The sequence below is a fragment of the Ylistrum balloti genome, unplaced genomic scaffold (assembly GCF_031769215.1).
Source record: "Ylistrum balloti isolate Yb309-2 unplaced genomic scaffold, AGI_CSIRO_Ybal_v1 Utg370010, whole genome shotgun sequence".
In the NCBI taxonomy this organism is placed as follows: Eukaryota; Metazoa; Mollusca; class Bivalvia; order Pectinida; family Pectinidae; genus Ylistrum; species Ylistrum balloti.
In genome coordinates this window covers 2,145,024-2,168,512 of record NW_026782083.1, presented here as the reverse complement: position 1 = coordinate 2,168,512, position 23,489 = coordinate 2,145,024, and the positions used below count along the sequence as shown (strand labels likewise).

Genomic DNA, 23,489 nt, shown 5'->3' with positions numbered 1-23,489 from the left:
GAAAGTAGACTTGATCAAACGTGAAAATGACAAAATGGTTGCCATTTCAAGTAAGATTATTGGGTATCAGTAGGAAAATAAAGATGTTTAAAGAAGAGAATCCCACGACTATATAGACATAACACACCAAAATGATCTGCAATCTGATATCTCTCAAGAGAGTTTTACTCTTCATAATTTTGAACCATTCATGATAAATTACAGTCTGATTTCTAGTTGAAGAGATGACAATGCGAGGCAATGACTCTTCAATCAGTGAGGAAACAATTACACAGCCAACTATTACACGTAAAGAAACCTCCCATCTAACCGTGAAAAATGTATTTGCTGATATCTGAGCAGAAAGAAATAACTATTTTTGGATATTGACACCACAAAAGACATAAACAAATCACCAACCATCCCATCCTTTTACCAACAAATCACCGACCATCCCATCCTTGTAACAAGCTAGCCTCCACGTAAAACTGGTTATCAGCGATAACTGCTAAAACGTACACAATACTTTCCTACCTATATTATATCAGAAAAGAAAACATTTCCATAAAAGACTTTTGCCTAGATGCTAATTCTCGATAATTTTGCAAACAAACAAATTCTGCACAACTTTGATGTAAAATATTTTGTCCTGTTGACTTTGAGTTACATTTTCTGCCGCCAACTGTCTCATAAGTAGCATTTCAAATCTACAACTGATAAAATTATTAGGTATGTATAGACCTACACTGGGGCTAGTTGAGGTATACAAATACATTAATAATATTATGCATAGTTATACATCTATGATGAAAATGCAGAAAGACAGACAATAAACATATTGTCTTTGGTAACACTTCTTGCCCACAATCTAAGGGAGTAGCACTTCAACACTATATCCTGACAAGACAAACCACAGTCTGAAACCTCACTTAACACCACTTGTATTTTATATCTTTGTATAAATACACACCTGAAGATTCCAATAAACAGAGTATCTTGTTCTGGACTATATAATGATAACATGAGCTATTCATCAGTGCCAAGATTTCGCCTTCTCAACATGTTGATTTGGATTTTTGTGGGAGAACACATACTCAAATCTTGCAGCACCTTCTCCACACAAATATTTGATAGTATTTATCTTATCTTTACTGGTCTGTGTTTTGTTTGGAACATGACAGACAGTTAAAAGTGAACTGATATTCATTTAATGTTTCAGAAAATAAAGATTACATCAGTGTAACAATATGTCAGAAAAGTGACTCCCTGACTCAAGTTTGTAAAACATGCCCATGGTTACATAAAAATCACATGCCCTTTTCATGAACTTTAAGCAAAATGGTTTCAATTTGATACGAGTCCTGATAGAAGAAAAGGAAATGTTTGTTAAGACTCATTCAAGAGTTCATTTTTCAATGATGGAGTTTGTTGCCCAAAAACCATACCATACCATTATGCAATTATTAACATGTAAACATGATTCCATTTCAATCTTACTAAAAGCAATTGCCTATAGTAAACAAACGTAATGAAGAAGCTGATTTATGATTCCTGATTTACTTCTCAAAGAATTTTTCTAGGGAGCTAAACCTTGAATGTGCCATTTCATGCTTATTTATGACTGATCTGGCTCCAACTCAGACTAAACAACTATAGTAACATTGCAGCCTGAAGTTTCCATGTAAAATTCATCAATGTCCCACCAGTTTTTATAAAGGCAATGAGTCTGACAAGACAATGGTCAGTGGGTATCTACAATACAATATATTAACAGTACTTATATATACCTTGTAACTGTTACATACAAAACATGTCTTCACAACCAATTCCAAATCTCAATGAGACATTGTTCATTGTATTGTCTTTCTATCATTTCAGGTCTCCACTATTTCCGAAATCTTTCTAAAGACTTGCCATGTGAGAAAATATACCCAGTATTCCTTATGTATGACAATGAGGGGAAACTTGGCGCCTTCGGCTGGTCTTTCCAAGGAAAGCCAATGGATGTCTCAAGCAGCAAGATCAGTTGGTTTCGCATGACTCCACAAACATATGCTGTAAGTAAATTTCTTTCATCTGTCAGCAAACCAAGGTTTAGGTTCAATTTATTTTCAAAATTTGTCCCCTTCTACCACCATTAAAGCAAATTGGTAAACAGTTATTCCGAAATCTTTGACTTTGAGTACACAAGTTACCCTAAAATTAATATCTAGATCCAAAAGTGGGGTGTGAAATTGTTATGCATTTCATGCGAGACTATGCATCAGCAATTTAATAGTCAATTTCCTATACATTTAGACAAATATTTTTAGATCCATGTTGTACTATGGTGTAATACCATGTCATATGGCTGCATACAAATCGGGAAATTTCTGCCACTAAATGGTATCAGAAATCATGCTGGGCATTGCTTAATTGTCACTGATAGTAATAAGTTTGGACTCCATATTTGCCAAAGTAACATCGTATTGACTCCTAGATACCCCAAATACAATTTTCTTGACTCAACTGGTCCTGTATGTCACATTATTTTATAGGCTTACTGATCACTAAAATTGCATAGACCATGAACAATTCAACATGGTCTTAAGCTCAACAACCATCAAAGTTCTGTGAATTTTTGCTCCACATCAGTCGAAAAGCTTGCTTATCTGCCTTTGGTAACTTATTGACACCCGAATCCGTGTGACATTTAGTGTGCCCATATCCTTGGAATAGATCTGCTCAACACAAGAGTCTGGTTTCCTGTTACACCTTCACCACCAGGTCAGGAGTTCCAAGCATATGCTTTTGTCAAATTTTAATGAACTTAGTCCCTTATTACTCTTTATCAAAATGCATCTCTCAGAGCCACTAATGGGGCTGCCATATCTAAACTGATCCCTTAAGTGTTTAAAGTGGAAATAAATCAGAAACCAGTGGCATGTAAACCTACACAGAATTCATCAAGTCTTTGAAAAATATTCAAATTAATTCTAATAAAATTATAAAACAGAGGAAGACAACTTTTGTAAATATATTAATATGACATTTTTCTATTGTTTCACTTTCCTGATATTACAGACAGAATGTAACATCTGTCCAAGTTTAGACACAATGGTAATCTTAACTCCTATATGACATTAGATTTGTAACACTATAAATCTAGATCTAGGCGATGATATTTCCTCTTATTCCTAAAATAGTATCAAACATCTCTTCACTCTCCAGACAAAGATAAATCAAATTTCCAGAAAACACCTTTAAAGTTTCTCAATCATGGTCTGGATTGGATGTTAATATTACAGCTTACAGCCAACGTATCAATAAAACGTTGAAAAGTCTTGTAATCTGTCTGAAAGTAGAAACAATCTCACAAAGTTTACAGAAACATAAACTTTAACATAAGTCTTTATTAAATGATCGTGTAAATAATGACCTTGACCTTTACCAGACTGCCTGTAGCTTTCTATATTGGCAATCTGACTGCTTCTTTCTTTGAGGTTTAATGCCCTCACAAGATAAGAGTATGACGATGTCTGATGATGTCAGAATCAAAACAATTTAATTAACAGTATATTAAATCTTATATAAAGGGACATTCATATGGAGTTTTTATCCAATTTCTAATAAGATGTTTTTTCTGAATTTAAAGTAAGGACAGGTATTTTATTGTTGTTTTAAAACCTGGAGATATAAGCTACAAAATATTGTACTAAAACTTCATAAGGAAATTCTACTTCTTCGTACTGATGAGTACAATACCTTACTATAATGCCTCTATAGAGAGCTAAAAGCACTTACTCTAAAGACGACTACTTCCTTATTAGGGCGACGTCATTACTTTATTCATATATGATCCATGATCATCACTTACTGGCATTTTTATACTACTAAGGCTTCCTTCAGCTTTGAAGACTGAAGAAAAAATTTGAAAAACAAAAAACAATAACAAAAGTTTTTTTTTTATTAATTTGCAGATATGTATGAAATAGGTGAAGGTTAAAGGATTTGTTTCAGGTATCAATCTTCAAAACATATGGTTGCACTACTTTTCATAATTGAAATTTAGGAACTTGATTTTATCAATCTATGGTCACACTATGCATCGTAAATCAACAATAAATCCAGAGATGGAGTAATGGAGGTTATAGTTCATAGAATGGTCAAACCAGTAGTCCATCCTTTAATTTGACCCTAATGGTTATTAATTCATATCAACAGAGGTGATTTCAATATGATTAATCAGAGGCAGAATCATAAACATGTCCCATACATCAGTAGAGTCTGGCCCAGGTCCTGTTCTCCATGTACCATTAGGCCCATATCTCACAGCCATAGTAGGCCAACTTTCTCCATATAGCATCAGGCCATCAGCATCAACACACTCAAAATGTCAACAACTTCACTCTAATAATGTACAATTTGTACATATATAATTTGTTCCTCCCAATTTTCTGATCTAAATTATTCATCTGCTTTATATCCTTTTGTAGAGCTGTAGCATGCGAATAATTACTATGACAAATAATTCATGTAGAGTCGAATAATGTCGAACAATATAGATAAAATCATAATTGTAAGAGAGATTAAGATCTTCAAAAGTAGGTGCAGATAGCTGTTTATAGTTCGTGACTATGAAACAGTATGATAAAAGAATTGTTGATGGACTTTGAACTTCCATACAGTGTTGTCACCTCCCAGCTAAAAACAAAATATCAAACTAAATACATTTTACAAATAAATACAGACATAATGATTCAATTTGGAAAACAAATACTACGCATATATCTAAATCCCTCATAATTTCCTTTTTTATTTTTCATCATGTAAAATACATTTTAAGGCCATATGGCATTTGATAATATGTATGTATGAATTTGACATATAAATGAACAAAGGTGATTGTCTCCCCTGAACCTATTATGTGATAACAATGTACAATGTCTCTTCTACATCCTGTAGCGACATTATACATATCCAACAGACACATTCAAGCACCTCATAATCATCCGGTGTTCCATGTAAAATGCCAAAAACCACAGAAAAATGTTGACCAGAATAAATTATATACGTTACATATGATGACATTTTGCCTTCCAGGTCACATTCATCGTAAAAATATAAAAGAGATTTCAACAAATAAATGACAGAGAAAAGTTATTTGCTGCCAGGAAATGGATATCATTTTGCATGCATCATATCTTGTGTGGTTCTTCACAATTTTAATTGATCTAATTAAGTCACATTTCTTCCGTTCCTCATCGGTAATACGTTTTTGGAAAACAATTTTTCTTCCCTTAGAGTTCCTTCTACCTCGTATTTGTCTTTAAGATTAATTTTCTAGATTCCACTCTGAACTTAGCTAAGCATTTACAAGGTAGCAGGGCCCAAAGTCATCATTCTCAAAGACAAATGTACGTGCTTGATCAATCCGCTTTCGGACAAAATGTTTTTATCTTTACCGTCAAACATCTACTAGTAGTTACTCTGACCTTCAGATCAAATTATCGGTAACCTTGGCTGTTAAATCAATCGTCAAATAGGCATAATGTCTTGCATATTATGATGACAAGTATGATAAATGTCTTCTTAACCTCATAAAGTTCTGTCTCATCAGAGACATTGAATTTGAATAAAACCTTTAAGTATAACCCCATATTACTTCAAAATTACTTCACCCAGAAAAACAAATACTTGAAATATATGGATGAAATTCTATTTTGATATGCAAGTAGGGACTAAGTTATAAAGCCAAATTAAAAAGATAGAAGTTTTCATCATAATGAGGTTTGACTGGATGCATTCAAAGTGCCAAGAACAATTAATTTCACATGGTAAATTAACAATTTGCAACAGTTATATTGTTGTATTTCCAAAAGTTGATAGAAAATTCTATTTTCGTCAATATTAACTATGCAAAGCTTTCATAAATATACACAAGATACAGAGAAATACACCTATAATTTAGTTGAATTATATTTTGTATGGATCCACATATATGTAATGACAGTGAGCTCCATGGTTCTCACTGTAACAATAAATAATGAAACTAAGGGATATTGCACTTATATATAAATTCACTTTCCTGGAAAATATCGACCTTTCCATCCATTACAAGAGAGTGTTGAATCACCCCTGGGTTCTAGGTAAGTTGTGTAATCATACGGAGAAGTGAAATTAGATTTATATTTACAGCAAGGTGTGAGATTACTTATTGGATGATTTGGCAGTCAAATAAGGCAGCAAACACAATATTTGGTACAAGTACTTCTAATGGTCGCCAAGGGTGCTTCATCTCCACAGTAACAGACCGACATTTGCATTTCGACTTTGTCAGTTCCCTTCGCAAATCTATAACCCTGATAGTTGCGCAGTAAAACTTGAACAATTATTCCACAGCTTTGTATAATAAAACAGATAATGATCTCAAGAGGCAAAAGTTTGCTTACTTTCCTAAAAACCTTAAGTATTTCAATATCAGTAAACATACAAGTTAAAAGATAAAGAGTAAATTAAGAAACTCTAGCATCAAACTTTTTTATCAAATTATTTAATCGAACTGGAGGTATGGTAAGGGGACAGAACGTCAGAGAACATGTCAGGAAGGACTATGTTAGTATGGTAAGGGGCACACTTGACAAAAGCAGAATATACATACAAGGGACAGAATGTCAGAGAACATGTCAGGAAGGAGAAGACATACAGGGGACAGAATGTCAGAGAACATGTCAGGAAGGACTGTGTTAGTATGGTGAGGGGAACGCTTGACAAAAGGAGAAGACATACAGGGGACAGAATGTAAGAGAACATGTCAGGAAGGACTGTGTTAGTATGGTGAGGGGAACGCTTGACAATAGGAGAATCATAAAGGGGACAAACTGTCAGAGAACATGTCAGTAAGGACTGTGTTAGAATAGTGAGGGGAACACTTGACAAAAGGAGAAGACATACAGGAGACAGACTGTCAAAGAACATGTCAGGAAGGACTGTGTTAGTATGGTGAGGGGAACGCTTGACAATAGGAGAATCATAAAGGGGACAAACTGTCAGAGAACATGTCAGGAAGGACTGTGTTAGTATGGCCAGAGGAACTACATTTGTCAAATGGATAACTGATAATAAAGAGCTCCAACTACAGACAAACACTTGGGCTAAAGAGTTAATTACACTGTCAAGCTGTTTTATAGAGCACAGACAAACTAATCTTCCATTTTGGACCAGTTTACATATGTACTGATTTAACCTTTTCGTCCTCAGACAGTTACTCCACAAATCTACCATCAGTACTTTTTAGCTCTATTGCAGAACATGTTGACCTTGTGTCTTGTAGGTCTTTCTGTCTGGCACTTTAAAGCTTGCACTATGACTGAATTATTTTTAGTAAAGCTTTTAATGACTTTAATTTTACCTAGCCATCATGAAATTAATTTCAAATTTCTTTTCTTATTTGCCAAAGTTTACCAAAAAATAATTATCCGAAGGCAGGGTTAGTCTTTTCCACCACAGAACTTCGGGTTGAAAGGTAATAGATGTTGCTGTATTCAATTCTTTAACAAGTTTTGTGTCCTGTTTAAATATCCCATCAATTCATTAAATTCAAAACTAAAACATCAGCTGACAGACACGGCCCCTAGACAGTCATTTTTCATACCAGATATACCAAAATCTATCTATACAAGTGTAGAAAACATGGATCATTTGAACATTACTGGAATCAAAGACAAAAATCATGATTTGGCCAAGACAGCAGAACATTCCAAGATCTGATTAAAAACAGCAAAAAAAATCAAACAGATTATTCAATGAATGAAATAATTAAAATTTAAAAGCTGTGAGTCAATGTGAGATGTGGCATAAATAGGATCAGAAAGGAGATAATGATGAGATTGTGACAAAAGATTTGTAAATCCATAACAGATGTTTACATGTTTTCCTATGTTTATATCTGTATACAAACCTAAAAGTGTACCTGATTTACCTATGTTTAGCAGTGTTTTTATCTGTGTTTAACAGTGTATATTCCTGTACCATATGAACATCACTATCTCAAAAACAAGGAGTGCCAAACTTGTATGTCTATTAACTGGATAAAGCTTTGTAGAGTTCCACAACACTACACAAGCTTTTTATACAATATATTATCTGTATCCTATGATTTTTAAATCTATTTCAAAAAGCATGCTTGCCAACCTTCCCTCTTTAGGAGAGAAACCCTTGATTTTGGATATCTTATTTTATTATTTTCAATAAGTGAATTTATGTAACTATTCTCATATGCTAAGATCTGGTGATTTCATTTGAATGAACAACCTAAAAATGTTATTTACAATGTTATTTCTTTACTGAAGGGTATATATATACACACATTTTATTTATGTTTATATATTTGAGCATGTAAAATGTCTGCCATGAAAATGTTAAATAGTTGTGAAGTATGTGACAGTGAAGGTATTTCCATTAGGGTATAACATACCCTTTGGTTTTCTTTTACTAATTTCCTTAGAAAGACATTATATGCCACTCTAAGCTTCTGGACTCAATCTTGACAGCATAATTTTAAAAGTGAAATGTTAATTTTTTGTTGCTAAGTGGCCCATGTTTTTTCTATCTTTGCAGTTCGTATTTGATACCAGAGTGTTACCAACGTGCATGTTTCACGATGACTTTCGGATTTTCGGGATACATATATGGTTACAGTCTCACACCTCAGAGAAAATGAAATGCCCAATAGTGATAGAGGAGCCCTCGACTGGGTCGCCAGGGAACAAACCGAGCACCATCAACTACACCAATGGCCCACAACCTCCCGTCATTACACCCCAGCCAGATGATGACATCAACGCAGCACAATCTGTGTCATCGCCATCATGGATTCTCCTGTGTGTTGCTACATTAACTGTGTTACAACTCAGAACTAAACTCAACCTTCTATCATAACAGTAAACTTCTGGTTTGTAAAAACCGGTCAAGATTGATGTTTAAAAATCTGTTTCTGGTTGTTTCAAGTCTTTCAACATAAGCCTGTTATGAATGTTTATAACAGACATCTATGTTCTATGAATATTCATAATCCAATTGCTGTAGGAGTTCTAACGAACAGATCAAACATTCAAAGTAAGAAACTACAGACAGTCTCAGTCAAATTCTCTTGTAAAGTTACAGCTAAATATTTGCTACCAATGAAGTGACCATATCCTCACATGGAAAAAATGTTACAAAAGTGATAGCAAGTGACTAGCTTTGAAATATAATACAGAGGAATTAAAACAAATGGATAAGAACAGTTCAAACAAATGGGTTTATAAGAACAATTGTGTTGTTTGACTTTTGAATGACATGGGGCTGAGGTTCAAAAGCAAGCGCTTTGCTAAACTAGAGTTCTAGATCTGTTATAAGGGAGATAACCCTGTGAATACAAAGATTTCACTGACAGAGAAGAAGTTGGATTATACAGTCAAATGACAGACTACTTGTCAAATGCTATTTCTTCGTGTAATTTTTAAAAAATTCAGAAAATTTTCCCATTTTTAATCAAATTGATAGCTTGAGTATATTGGACAAACACCAATGTCAAATGTCATTTGTCATTTAATGCTAATTAATGTGTTGCAAAAACTGTTGTGTTTAATACACATTTTTAATGCTTAAGGACAGAAAACTTACACCTACACTGACAAACACTAAGCATGTTTAAATTTTGAAACTAATAATTTGCTTAGAAATCATTGAATCATTCCAGAAGTAGGGCTTATCCATTCCTCTCTCTGTATATTACATTCATATAAAACCTGATCATCTTTTGCCAGAATGACAAAATACCTTGTTGAAATACAACCGATATGGTTTGGGGGAGATCACATTCAGTCATTAAATTGTAATCAAGCTTTCTGAGAAGCCGGGTTTTGTTTTTGTCATTTTATATCAATCCGAATTAACACGATATCAAGCTATAAACAAAAAAATTAAGAACGTTTAACTTAAAACATAATAAAGATCTGAGTATCATTTTTATTGATACTGCAGAAAATGTCAAAGTTTATACACAAGAACAAAAATCAATGATTTTACACATCAGCAGTGACTTAAAAAAAAAAAGAATTTTCTGCTTCTGTTGACACATTTATCATTGTACCAGATACTTATGGTGCTATACCTTTGTGACCATGCATCAAATTTCACCGGATATTTAGTTCATTCTGACTCATCATCACAGACATTTTCTTTAATTTTCATCAGCTTTTTTTTATGCGGTCACAAACCTCTCAAACTATCACAACAGAAATAAAATTGGTTTTCCTTTGATAAGGACGACCAATTCTTGTCTGGTCATTTTTATCTACAGCTTCATGTAAACATTTTTCCTGGTCCAATTTTTAAATTGATTTTATATCAATATGAAAAAATAGATGTATGTTTACCTCATAAATCATGTGACCACTCAGAACAATATACAATAATTTTCAGTTACCCTTTATATAATATATTATACAAATATAATATTTTATTGAATCATTGACACTGAAAAGTTGAAATATCAAGATCAAATTTTAACTCATATTTCTGCTTGCAATGATGGGCGGCTGAATATAAAGCAGAGAACTAGGAGCTTTGTATTCAGTAAACAAATCGTCCCAGTTTCATACTTGTTTTCATTCATCAAATTATCAACAACAACAACAAAAATCATGAATTTATCACCCATTAGTAGATGTAGCATTATGCATGGTAACTATTTGCCTTTCACACAACTTTCAGTCCTTTTTCAACTTCTTTTTTTCATGATTACAAATGATAAAATTTCCAAATATATTCTACCATTCTTCCCTCATCATAATGTGAAGCTTCAAGGTAGTAAATTTGAAAAAAAAGCGAACAGAAAGAGACATCTAATTTTAACAAATATCTTTAAAACCACTGGTTTTATACCTTCAAAACATTTATTTCAAACCAAACCATCTGGAATCAACCAGAACAGGAAATTGAATAGAACTCAATTTAAGTACATCTGTTAACACAACGTAAAATGATGTCTAAAACACTGTTGTGAGAAAGCTGATTTACCAATATGAACTATTTATTTTTTGAGAATCTATTACATGTACTTCTAGAAAAGCTACACATTGGTTGGTTTTTCTTTGTAATCATCAGAAAGATTTAAAGAAGAAGGACAGAGAGTACTTAATGATAATGTTTTTTGTAAGTGTCCCCACATGTGTGTAATCCTGATCCCTAAGTGCCCACACAACCACTCGGTACACTATCATCTCCATATGTAAATTACCCATCATTCTCTTATGATCATTACCCACAATCCACGTACATAAGGCCCATTATCCAACTTTCTTATATTTCCATCTGTAAATATTTCAAATGTTTAAATGAATGGTATTGATGATGTTTAATCAGACAAGGACCAGCTTTTTCTTGAAAATGTATTATCGATTCTAAGGCGCCAATGAAATATGTCTTTGTTTGTAATTGATATTTTTGCCGAGCAAATTTACAGTCAAAGGGAAGCAACTGGAACAACATCAGCATGTTATTAATGACATTATTAGCAGTAATCAAATATTATTATATATATACTTAAATTTGATATCTCACTGAAAACATTCATCAGACCCAAAAACACTACCACTGCTCAACAATTCAAAAATGTTTCATGTAGTGAAATGAAATTATATAAAACTAAAAATATTTGATTTAATATTGAGCAATATCAAAAACTTGAGTAAAAAGAATAATTATTCATGACAACTATGACTGTGCTGATAAAACTTTGTTGGAGAGTGTACGATGAAAATACACTTAATCAAGTCAGAATACAGGACGGACAGTAAACCACACAGGTGAAATGTATATAGCTGTATATGTTGATATGTACAACGACGTACCTAAAATTGACTGCAAATCATTCTGCCTTAGAACCTTATTTACGTATCTTTGTTGATATGGCAAAATATCATTAGTAACTGGAGATGTGATCTTCATGGTACATTTCTATAAAGAATTTAGTACCTCTATTAGTATATAGTGAGTGCTATTGATTCGAAACATTTTAATGTTGACATGTATTTGAACATTGAAGGCATAAAATTGTACATTGATGTGTTTAGTGTTATCAGTAACTCATAACAGCTACCTTGTCCAAACATTTATCTAGATTAACATTGGTTCCCTGCTGTAGGTGTTATACTGTTAATTATCATAAGTATCAAATCCATTAGGATTTTACTTTTAGTTCATCAGAATTAAAACATTAAATACAATTTTTTCAAACTAAACTTTGCATATAATTTCCAGAATCACAGAAAATAGTGTCTCTGGTAAGCTTTTAAAAACTTTAAAAGGGATTGTAAAAAAAATCAATTTAAACAGATTCCCAAAGTTTTATTTAGAATTTTATGACATTTTTTTCTATTTAATGTTTTGACACTTACTTGGTGTAATGTCTGTGTTTGTTTTAATCATGCGTTTATTTGATATTTTGTCAGGTGACATCTACTTAAATGTATCGTCTGTGATATTGAACCTTTCTTTTCTTTATCATTGCTATTCTGTTTTGTGTCGAGATTTCAATTGAGCCCTATGTACTATAGAGTTACCTACAAAAGGTTACGTAATATATTGTGAGAAAGTAATGTTCAAGTGATTGAATTTTTTGTTTGTTTATTAACTGTGAATTTCATAAACTCAAAATATTGGAAATTCAGCAAAAATTTTAATATCGATAAATCATGAACTCTAATATTGATAAATCGTGAACTCTTATATCTATAAATCATGAACTCTAATATCGATAAATCATGAACTCTAATATTGATAAATCGTGAACTCTTATATCTATAAATCATGAACTCTAATATCGATAAATCATGAACTCTAATATTGATAAATCGTGAACTCTTATATCTATAAATCATGAACTCTAATATCGATAAATCATGAACTCTAATATTGATAAATCGTGAACTCTTATATCTATTAATCATGAACTTTTTACTGTTTGCTATAATCACTTTGAGATAACTTACTCCATCAGAATATAAGCTTCAAATATAGAAAGAGCTTAGCTTTGAAAAAAAAATAAAGTGAAGTATTTTTGAATTAATAACAACTTGGCTTATGTAATTTTGCCCACATTTCATATCTGTGATGCATTTAATCATCCTCGTCATTTGAAAAAAGAAAAAAAAAGAGAGAAAAAAACAATTTAACATAAAAAAACATCATTTTTTTCAATTTTTAATATGATACACTGCTTTTAGGAAGAAATTTCTAAAAACAGTTAATTTTTTAACATGGTTACATGTTACAAGAAAAATAACTGCTTTAGTGGGCAGGAAGTGGTGGTATAGCTATGTAGATGTTTGTATCAATTATTATTGACCACAATTTATTTCTTTGTACTTGTGGCTATTTATCAATATGAATGTCATTCAGTTATGTTCCTGGCATATGTTGCTGCTAGAGAGATATGAAGAATCAGATAGTTTTGGTGGTACAAATATATAGATTTATCTTAATTATTTCACAGTTGTCATCTTAATAAACCTTTACAGAAATTTCTGTTTGTTAATTGGTCCATTTGAGTTTGATTCAAAATTAAGTTTGACAAACACACTAAAAGTAGTGGTTTGGGTGTGACCTCAGTATACATAGTGGTGTACATCAAATTGTCTATCAGCCCAGGACTACTAGCGACTAAAGTTCTTTAAGCAACACTGTATTCAGACGTAGTAGACTTTTACAGGCTTATTACAAAAGTGAACAATCTAAAACTATGTGGTTAATTTAAACGAAACATTTTGTTAAGAAAACATTAAATGCACGAAAAGCTCACTTACTTCAAAAGGGTATTAAATACTGATTTGATTAACCACAACCTCTTTTTCACAAAAGTTTCTACACAACAAAAGCATTTTAAGGATATTCATAACCATGCTCAAGCGTTACAATGCCTAAGATCAAATTTTGTTGCTAAGATATAATGGGACAGTCATTGTTTGCTAAGTGAGTCTTTCCTAGTAGTATAAATGTAATGCGTTTTTATGTTTATCTATATATGTATCTGTACTATCGGAAGATTTATGCAAAATCTGCGCTCAAATAGAATAGATTTTAAGTAATTATATGGTGGGAGAAAAAGAGAATATAGTTCTGAAGACAAGTAGTACATATAGTTAGGTATGTACCACAACTACAAAAACTAGTAAACTTTGTTTTACAATGATGATTATAAGTTAAACCTTATTATACTGCTGCCATAGTACAGTAAAACCTTAATATACTGCCACCATTTATCCTTACTCAATTACCATCATGTTTCAGTGAAACCTGGCGCAGGTTAAAAGTTGACCTTAACATATGCCAACGTCTAGAGGTGTGGTAAAATGAGAGGCATTATATCAAGGTTTTTTATTGCATGATATCAGATTATCTCCCTTTGATAAATGTTGGTCTCCATATAATGTGGTCACTTTCAGGACTTTGAAATAATAAAATCACCTTGTAATATCTATTGCTGTTCAGGAATTTTACCTAAAGATATGCTCAGCAATCAGAGAGTGATAAACAAATATCAACATGCTTTTGTCTGTATACAAAGGCATAAAATATAAAATGGTAGTTTAGTGCAATTAGTTCATATCTAATTGACATAGTTTGTTATAATAACAATTTTGGTGCGAGGGATATAATCTAATTATTAACAAAATTGATTTGTGTAGTCATGGTAACTGTTGTATTTTGTCTAGAATGATTCTGACTGGACACTATTCTGGTGCAAAGTATTTACACTGTACCTATGTATAATTTAGTGTTCAGTGTACATAATCTATATACATTTGCAATGAATCTTCAAAGTAACAAATTTTGAAGCATTTGAGAAAGTTGGCATATAGACACTTGAATGTGTGTATGTGTATCACACAATTTCATTGGTTAAATTACTGACCAATCAGATCTTATAACTTGGCAAGATTTTGTGATGCTATTTTCAAAATGTGTGTCTGCCTTAACTGTTGGGATAAATGGTTGAATGCTGACCCTAAGCACGTGATATATTGTACGAATGGATGTAAAGTAAGGCTGTTGAATATTTGAGTGACAGAGTTGAGAGACAGTATTTTAATGCGAATTCATGCTAGTTTTTGTTACCATGTGTTTGTAAAAATAAAAATCAAGTTGTGGATATAATGTTGTATATGATTCAAGGATATGTGAATAAACTACAACTTTACAACACCAGTCTTCTGTTTTCTGTAATGGCTAGTATAACACCACAATCTATTCTAACTTACAATAATGTTTTTCTCTTTGAATGACAGGGTCTACTTTTAACACTAATACTTGGAAATGTATTTTCAACAAGAATTCCCAAAAACTGATTATGTTCCTATAACAGCAATACTAGAGTGGTTCTAGATACAAATACATTTATGCTTTCTTACCAGAAATATTCATCATATGAACTGAATTTCAGTTCTGACTCAAAATCATGCTTCACCATTTATTGACTGATACTAGAATATTCTGTCTAGGTTAATGCCAATCTCAAATTCCTGTAGAATTGATGAAAGGGTGAAACTGAAAGTACAATGGTGAAACAATCAAGGCACCGTAATAGACTATTTAGTCACTGAGTACTGAATGGTTAATGCAGCTCATATTTATTCCTAAAGAGAAATACAAGTAAGAAAGCGCTGATGATATAAATTGTGGTTTGTTGACTGCAACTTTTTACAAACAGTAAAACTCATTTGTGTCGAACACACTTGAATCAAATACATCAGATAAGTTGTATGTTTTGTTTGTTCCCAATTTTTTCTCCTCTTTATCTAAGTAGATTAAACATGGATGACTCGAACACTGTTGAGTCAAATCCAGCATTTGTGTACTCAAACCTTCAGTAGACTAAACATGACAGCTTACTCAAACCTTCAGTAGTGTGGAACATGACAGTCCACTCAAACCTTCAGTAGAGTGGAACATGACAGCCCACTCAAACCTTCAGTAGACTGAACATGACAGCTCACTCAAATGTTCAGTAGACTAAACATGACAGCCTACTCAAACCCTCAGTAATGTGGAACATGACAGCTTACTCAAACCTTTAGTAGTGTGGAACATGACAGTCCACTCAAACCTTCAGTAGACTGAACATGACAGCCTACTCAAACCTTCAGTAGACTGAACATGACAGCTTACTCAAACCTTCAGTAGTGTGGAACATGACAGCACACTCAATCCTTCAGTAGTATGGAACATGACAGCACACTCAATCCTTCAGTAGTATGGAACATGACAGCCCACTCAAACCTTCAGTTGACTTAACATGACAGCCTACTCAAACATTCAGTAGACTGAACATGACAGCCCACTCAAACCTCCAGTAGACTGAACATGACAGCCCACTCAAACCTTCAGTAGACTTAACATGACAGCCTACTCAAACCTTCAGTAGACTGAACATGACAGCTTACTCAAACCTGCAGTAGTGTGGAACATGACAGCACACTCAAACATTCAGCAAACTGAGCATGACAGCTCACTCAAACCTTCAGTAATGTGGAACATGACAGCCCACTCAAATCTTCAGTGGTGTGGAACATGACAGCACACTCAAACCTTCAGTAGACTGAACATGACAGCTTACTCAAACCTTCAGTAGACTGAACATGACAGCTGACTCAAACCTTCAGTAGACTGAACATGACAGCTGACTCAAACCTTCAGTAGTGTGGAACATGACAGTCCACTCAATCCTTCAGTAGTATGGAACATGACAGCCCACTCAAACCTTCAGTAGTGTGGAACATGACAGCCCACTCAAACCTTCAGTAGTGTGGAACATGACAGCCCACTCAAACCTTCAGCAGTGTGGAACAAGACAGTTTAATCAAACCTTCATTCGTGCAGAACATGACAGTCCACTCAAACCTTCAGTAGTGTGGAACATGACAGTCCACTCAAACCTTCAGTAGTGCAGAACATGACAGTCCACTCAAACCTTCATTCGTGCAGAACATGACAGTCCACTCAAACCTTCAGTAGACTGAACATGACAGCCCACTCAAACCTTCATTCGTGCAGAACATGACAGTCCACTCAAACCTTCTTTAGAGTGGTACATAACTGACTCAAGTCTTCAGTAGAGTTGAATATGACAGCTTAAGAGAGCCGTTGATGATGTGACAACAACTGAGTAAGGCCAAATGAAGCAACCAGATCTAAGTTCAGAGTTCACATATTTCTTTGATTTAGTAAAACAAAACCAATATATAGGATCTGAAATACATGTCAAGTTTCAATTTCATAATGAGCATACCCCATTTTTTCTAACGTGTACAACTTTTCAGAAAAGATGTCATCAAATGAAAGTCACTTATTCTTTCTTAAAATTCTTCAAATAACCACCTTTCTTTGTGTAACTCATCAATGTCCAAATTAACTAGAGTAAATAAACAATCTACAGACATGGTATGATTTATGTAATTATAAATCAGACAAATGTCTTAATCAGTGTTCAAGTGTCCTAACATAAGGAAATTAATGTCCTACCTTTTGACGAGTCAGGCTATTGTAGAACTTCAGCTTGACATCATCAGTACCTTCGGGGGCTTTCCATGGGGGTTGCACTCTCTTAGCTTCAAAAAGAAGTGATAAATTCAACTGTGCATTTATTTTCTGGTTGTTTTTTAATTGAAAAGAACACTTACAAAGAATTCTTTTGCAATTACCAAATATAAAGATCACTCAAGTGAGGCAATGAAGTCTGGTCTTTAGAAAGAGCAATAAGATTGTGAGAAACTGTGGGGCACAGTCCTTAGGAAGTACATAAATTTGTGTGACATGGTTCTTGGAGAGGTCAATAAGAACCAGGTCCTAAGGCAGGGATGTTAAGACTTTGTCACATGTCTCTTAGAAATGGCTGTTATATTGTTGGACCAGATATTAAGACAGGGCTGTTAGATTGCTTAACCAGGTCCTTATAAAGGAATGTTAAGATTGTGTGACAAGGTCCTTGGAAAAGAGCTTTAAGACTGTTGAATCAGGTCCTTAGAAAGGGCTGTTGACATGGTCCTCAGCACCTCAATTACTTTGGTCTGGAAATACAAATTCATCAAGGCATTATAGATGATACAAACTCCCTTACTCCATTAACCCCTGTGGATGATACAGCTTCTTACTGGAAGTCAGAGGTTGGACTTACTTTAAGCTTTGGTTTGTTCCGAAGAAGAGTGACAATGGCTGTGATTAAGTACATGTTCATAGTAGCAGTGACCAATTTTGACACCAGCAAGTTGATATGTAAACTCATACAAGAGATAAAAGCTATGAGTACAGTAGTGCATTTTGCCCTGGAAGCAATTAAGTCAAATATCTATTTATAGTAAAACTAAACTATCACCTCAAACTTGACTTCAAAAGGTCGTGATGCTGACTTGTACACGAGATGATACTTGCGAGTAAGTGTATGAAGAGTTGGGATAAACAGATGATTAAACTGAGTTCAGTAGAGCAAGGATGCCAAATATCTTTTCAAAGTAACAGTAGCCACAATTTTAACCCCTGGTGGTCATACAAGAGATGACGACTGAGTTAGTAAATGAATTCTGTACAGCATTGACATCATTGGGTGATGAACAAGTACATACATACATCCACGCAGTTAGATCCTTATATACCCTTGCCATCTTGTTGCAAGTGGATAAAAATGGTCTGCAACACACTGTTATGTAATGTTACATTTAAAAAAGTTTTTACAAGTACTTGTCCATCATGTGTTTGTGACTGAAACAGATTGTCAAGAACCATCACAACCATATACAGGATGAAATAAATATACATTCTCGCGGATTTAATTAATCATACATATTAATATGAATCACAATAATATCTTCTGAACTTTCCTGGTTGCTTCGGGACCCCATAGTGAAAGTTTACAATAGCCTGTTGCATCCTGGGATCGATAGGTCAATGGGTTAAATTCCAGAATGACTGCTATGCTTTTTTTTACGAAAGAATGGATTGTGTAACTTAAAAGAATAAATAGGAGGCTATCAGAATTTTATCAGCATGCAAGGGCCTTAACAGTACAGACACTGATGGAGATATTGTTAAGTAAACTGTATGTAATGTCACACCCTATTTCTGTGTGTAGACAATCTTTGAAGGCTCCTGAGCCAAATAAGTTTGATAATTGCTATTTTACATTTTTGAAACACATCAATGAAATAAAGGACTATCTTGATAAATTAGCTTCTGTTTTCTGTTTTATCAACAAACTTTGATCAAAATAATGGTTACCACAATATAAGAAATGTGCAGCTTATATTCTGATGCCTCTTATATACAGATCAAATTTAAAAAATCACTAAAAACCAGTCCTGTGGCTTATACTCGAGTGCAGTTTATAGACCAGAAAATATGGTATATGTAATAAATGTGTTCTAGATAAATCAAACCAATTTTGCTACATTGTAACAGCTACTTGGATAAAGCATGGTGCTTCTAGTTTTGTTAACATGATAATCATGTGTTTTATATTTTAGGTGGTCTGTTTTTTAATTGGTCCATTTTTTAGTTGGTCATGGGTATTGTATCAATTTTGTTTGTTTAAACTGACCACAGGAAAGATATTCTGGTGCTGAAAATATTTTAAAAGGTCATTAGAAAGTGCTCTTTAAAGGAACAGAACATTTGCAATTCATCTGAAAAATTAATTCTGTAGAATACTGTTAATTTTATTTCCTAATTTCAGAAGTAGGTTAATACAACAACAAAAAAAGAATGAAAACATTTTTTGAAGTTTATAGTTTGAAATAGCACTATTCACCAGAAACTTGAAGACCTCAGAGTGCTATTCCATCAATATTTTGGGTCTCATTGATTGACACTACTTACTAGTCATCTTTGGTTTTCGCACAAATGTCTCAATCTGCTGTGTGCAAAAGGTGTTTTTCACCACAATGGGAATCAATGCTTTAGAAGATAATGTTTGTGAAGAAAGATTAAATGTCTCCAAAAGGACAGCCTTCAAAGCCATCAATCAATTAACACTCTGAAACAGAAAATAAAAGCAACATGTTTTGGGCTGAAATAAAACTACATATTGGTTTCCATTAAATTAACCAGGCAAACCTATACTTTTTGTTCTATATTAAATACAAAAATAAATGCTTGTGATATTAACAGAAACAAATTACTGATATAAGTAAATTACTTGGATCTAGTTATCTATCTGAACGAAAACACTTTTAATTTGTTTTAAACATACATTAATAAACAATTTTTATCAACTTTTTACATTTTGTTTCTCCCATTACAAACAACATGTTTGTTTAATATAATCTATGTCACTGAATAGTGCCTGCTTCTGGCTTAGGTGTTAAAATAATCAAGTAAGAACCTGACAAGTGATCATGTAGGACAGTTATATATTTCATTTTGTATCTGTTTTACATTCTGATGTAATTTATGAAATACTTGTGTCTTGATACAGGGGCAGATTGCCTTTAAAACATGACAATCCACCTGTCTGTGATACATTATTTACTAGATTCTATCTTCCACACTGAGTAATAATCCAAATTATTGTTCATCTTTTATTTCTGTCTACATTGTTTCTGTCTTTGTTAGTGCCCTATTGTCCCTTCTATTTTTATTTGTATTATTTGTATGTTCTAGGTATGTGATGTAATTTATGTAATAATTGTGTCTTGATAAAGGGGCAGGTTGCCTCGAAAATTTGACAATTTGCTTGTAAATACTGTTGATATTACTTCCTAGATCATTTATATATATTAACATGTATATAAATATACACAAGTCATATAAAAAAAATCCATACACACACTAGTAAAAATAGCAATGAAACAAAAACAGAAAGCTAGATTTTAGACGTTTTGATAGATAAAATCTCAAAGAGAAACAACATATAATTATTTTGTTTTCAATCCAAAATATTAACCAGAACCATAACTAACTAATAAAAGTGCATACTGTACAACAGGTTGGTTACATCAAATACAAAATTAACCTATACATGACATGTCGAACTTCGGAATATTCATTGCACTCTCGTCAAGAAAAATTCACATTTTTTCTGTAAAGAAAGTTCTACTAGCATACAAACTTATCCATCTGTCACATAGTCAGTCACTAATCCGTTTCCACTTCATTATCTACAGATCTACATAGTGGAGATACAGCAGTCGCGAGAGCGAAACAAACAAAAATATCAGGTATACATGTTGTACAGAGTCTACTTACATTAAGGTCCAATTCCGTTACGATATGATATTAACTCATACTTACTCATAATTATACTTAACGAAACTTTGGAAAGTTTTGAAACTGAAACTACAAGCAAATTAAGGCCATCCACGATCACCATTTCGGGAACACAACAGCTTTCAGAGGGAATGATGCAACTTTTCTGAATAAATTAGAGCATCATCTCTTCTGAAATAGCTAGGTCGGCTGCTCATGAGCCCTGTCTACTCACCCAGTGTGTTTGTCATGCCTGCCACTACTGAATACGGGTTATGGGAAACAACTTTTATATACCGCCAGATGTAACGACGTGAGCAGGTGATGAAATCAAGACACTTCCGTTCCGGATATAGTATACGGCGCAAGTAGATGTCGCGCTAATTATACTACCTTGTATTCGTTAATCAACAACGATTTTTTACAGCAAACGAACATGCAAATATATCGTGACCTTGTTCTGCACTTAAGGTATTTAGTGTATTATTGTTGCATATGACTTTTCGTCCTTAATATTCATGAAATAGCTGAATTCGTGACGAACCCACTCGGGATTAACATTTGGGTTCTCTCTCATGTTATTAAAGAACTCTTCATTCCGAAAGTGATATCTGAGCGGGAAAATCAAAAGGCAAACCAACTCGAACACACCAGCAGAATAATGAAATTAATCGATAAAACGAAATTCGTTATCATGGTCATAAGTCGAATATAGAGAAAATAAGCAAATATGAATTATCTGTTTTGGGATTGATATGTATAATGTAGTATTAGGTAAAGTCGCATTACTCATATATTAGTAGAATTGTGTTACACATGATTAATATAGCAACTGAAGCATGTTTTCTTTTCTTTCAATTAAATTTTTTTTATCGATATAATGACGTAGTTTTTGTTTTTGGTTATTAATCGTATTTATTGATTAACACTATATGAATTATTACTTTGTCAGTAAGGAAATGGTATAATATATATAATGGAATACAATTGTGAATTATATAATTATAAAACCTATGGGTATCTTGCTTATTGTTAATTCACTAGGCCTTTGTAGATGGCATGGTGTTTCATAAGTTATCATGATTGTCTATTTCAACTCCGATACCTGCATCAGATGTCTTATAGAATGCAGACACAATTAACCGAAGCTTCGTGTAATCTATATTTCAGCGGCAATATCATTAGCATGAACACACAATATTTTTGGTGGGTTTTTTCGAAAACAACTAGCCTAACTCAATTGAGTGCAGACTTTGAATTCATTTTGATGCCTTCAATATCGTCCCGAGCCGCTTCACCCTGCACAGGGCAATATGGGGGCGGGGCGTCCATATTCAGCATGGGGGGCAGGGGCGGATACAGGAATTTAAGTTAGGGGGGGCGTTATAATTAACTTACTTAACTCTTTCTGTCGTTATGTGATCAACTATAATAAAGTTACTGTATACTTGAAAATTAGCCCAACTTAAGTCATCTATAGCTGTTTAGAACAGTGATAGTCATAACATACGACCAAGACCATCCAGTATACTTCTGTAACTCACCCTTACTCTGCAATTTTAGGGGGGGCATTTCTCCCCCCACGACCCCCTTTAAATCCGCCCCTGGGGGGGGGGGGGGGGGGGGGGGGGCAAAAGTTTTTGCCAAAATCGGCACAATTTAGGAGCAAATGTGAGTATAACACCGATTGCCATCATTCTTCTACACATTGTTATAGACCACGGAACACAGCAAGATCTGCTCTTTCATATGGTCCTTACCACTTTTTACCAATTCCTTTAGTTTTCTCAAACACTTCGACAATGTTTTCTGTTTGACCACTTTTCCCTTGCTCTGCATGTTTGAAGTTTCATTTCTCCGTAAATTGACCTTTTTAACTGACGCAAAGGACTGAGCAAATTTATTCTTTCTTCCTGAATAGATATATTTAATAATTTTTTAGATCGTGTGTCTTATTCGAACGTTTCAAGCTCCTAAATTGTGCCGATTTTAGCCTAAAATTCCGCGCCCCCCCCCCCCCTCCCACGCTGAATATGCCCCCACCCCTCATATTGCCCTGTACACGATGCGCTTACATGAGTTTCGAGGCAGCCATTTTCTCGAGCCGCTCATATCATTTGGTTGCTCGAACATATAGTACTTTGTTTTTTTTCCTTTCATTTCAACAATACTACATGCCAATCCATGTATAATATTAAAATATATTTTGTGTCTTCTACTCTGGAAAATAGATAAAAGATAATAAGCAAATC

At 33.6% G+C, this 23,489-nt stretch overlaps 2 protein-coding genes across 2 annotated transcripts in view; one reads left to right on the top strand and one right to left on the bottom strand.

The window, feature by feature from the left end:
* Nucleotides 1-8,898, top strand: part of LOC132548456 (uncharacterized) — a 143,540-nt gene extending 134,642 nt beyond the window's left edge. The window contains exons 6-7 of the mRNA XM_060212323.1: nucleotides 1,858-2,036; nucleotides 8,578-8,898. Of these exons, the coding sequence (XP_060068306.1) occupies nucleotides 1,858-2,036; nucleotides 8,578-8,898 (500 nt within the window). The remainder of the gene's footprint in view (nucleotides 1-1,857; nucleotides 2,037-8,577) is intronic.
* LOC132548352 (cysteine--tRNA ligase, cytoplasmic-like) overlaps nucleotides 1-21,533 on the bottom strand; it is a 194,891-nt gene extending 173,358 nt beyond the window's left edge. Inside the window, exons 1-3 of the mRNA XM_060212208.1 lie at nucleotides 21,473-21,533; nucleotides 19,870-20,026; nucleotides 17,524-17,609 (exon numbers count right to left, since the gene is read on the bottom strand). Of these exons, the coding sequence (XP_060068191.1) occupies nucleotides 17,524-17,609; nucleotides 19,870-20,011 (228 nt within the window). The 5' untranslated portion in view covers nucleotides 20,012-20,026; nucleotides 21,473-21,533. The remainder of the gene's footprint in view (nucleotides 1-17,523; nucleotides 17,610-19,869; nucleotides 20,027-21,472) is intronic.
* Between the last annotated feature and the right edge of the window lie 1,956 nt (nucleotides 21,534-23,489).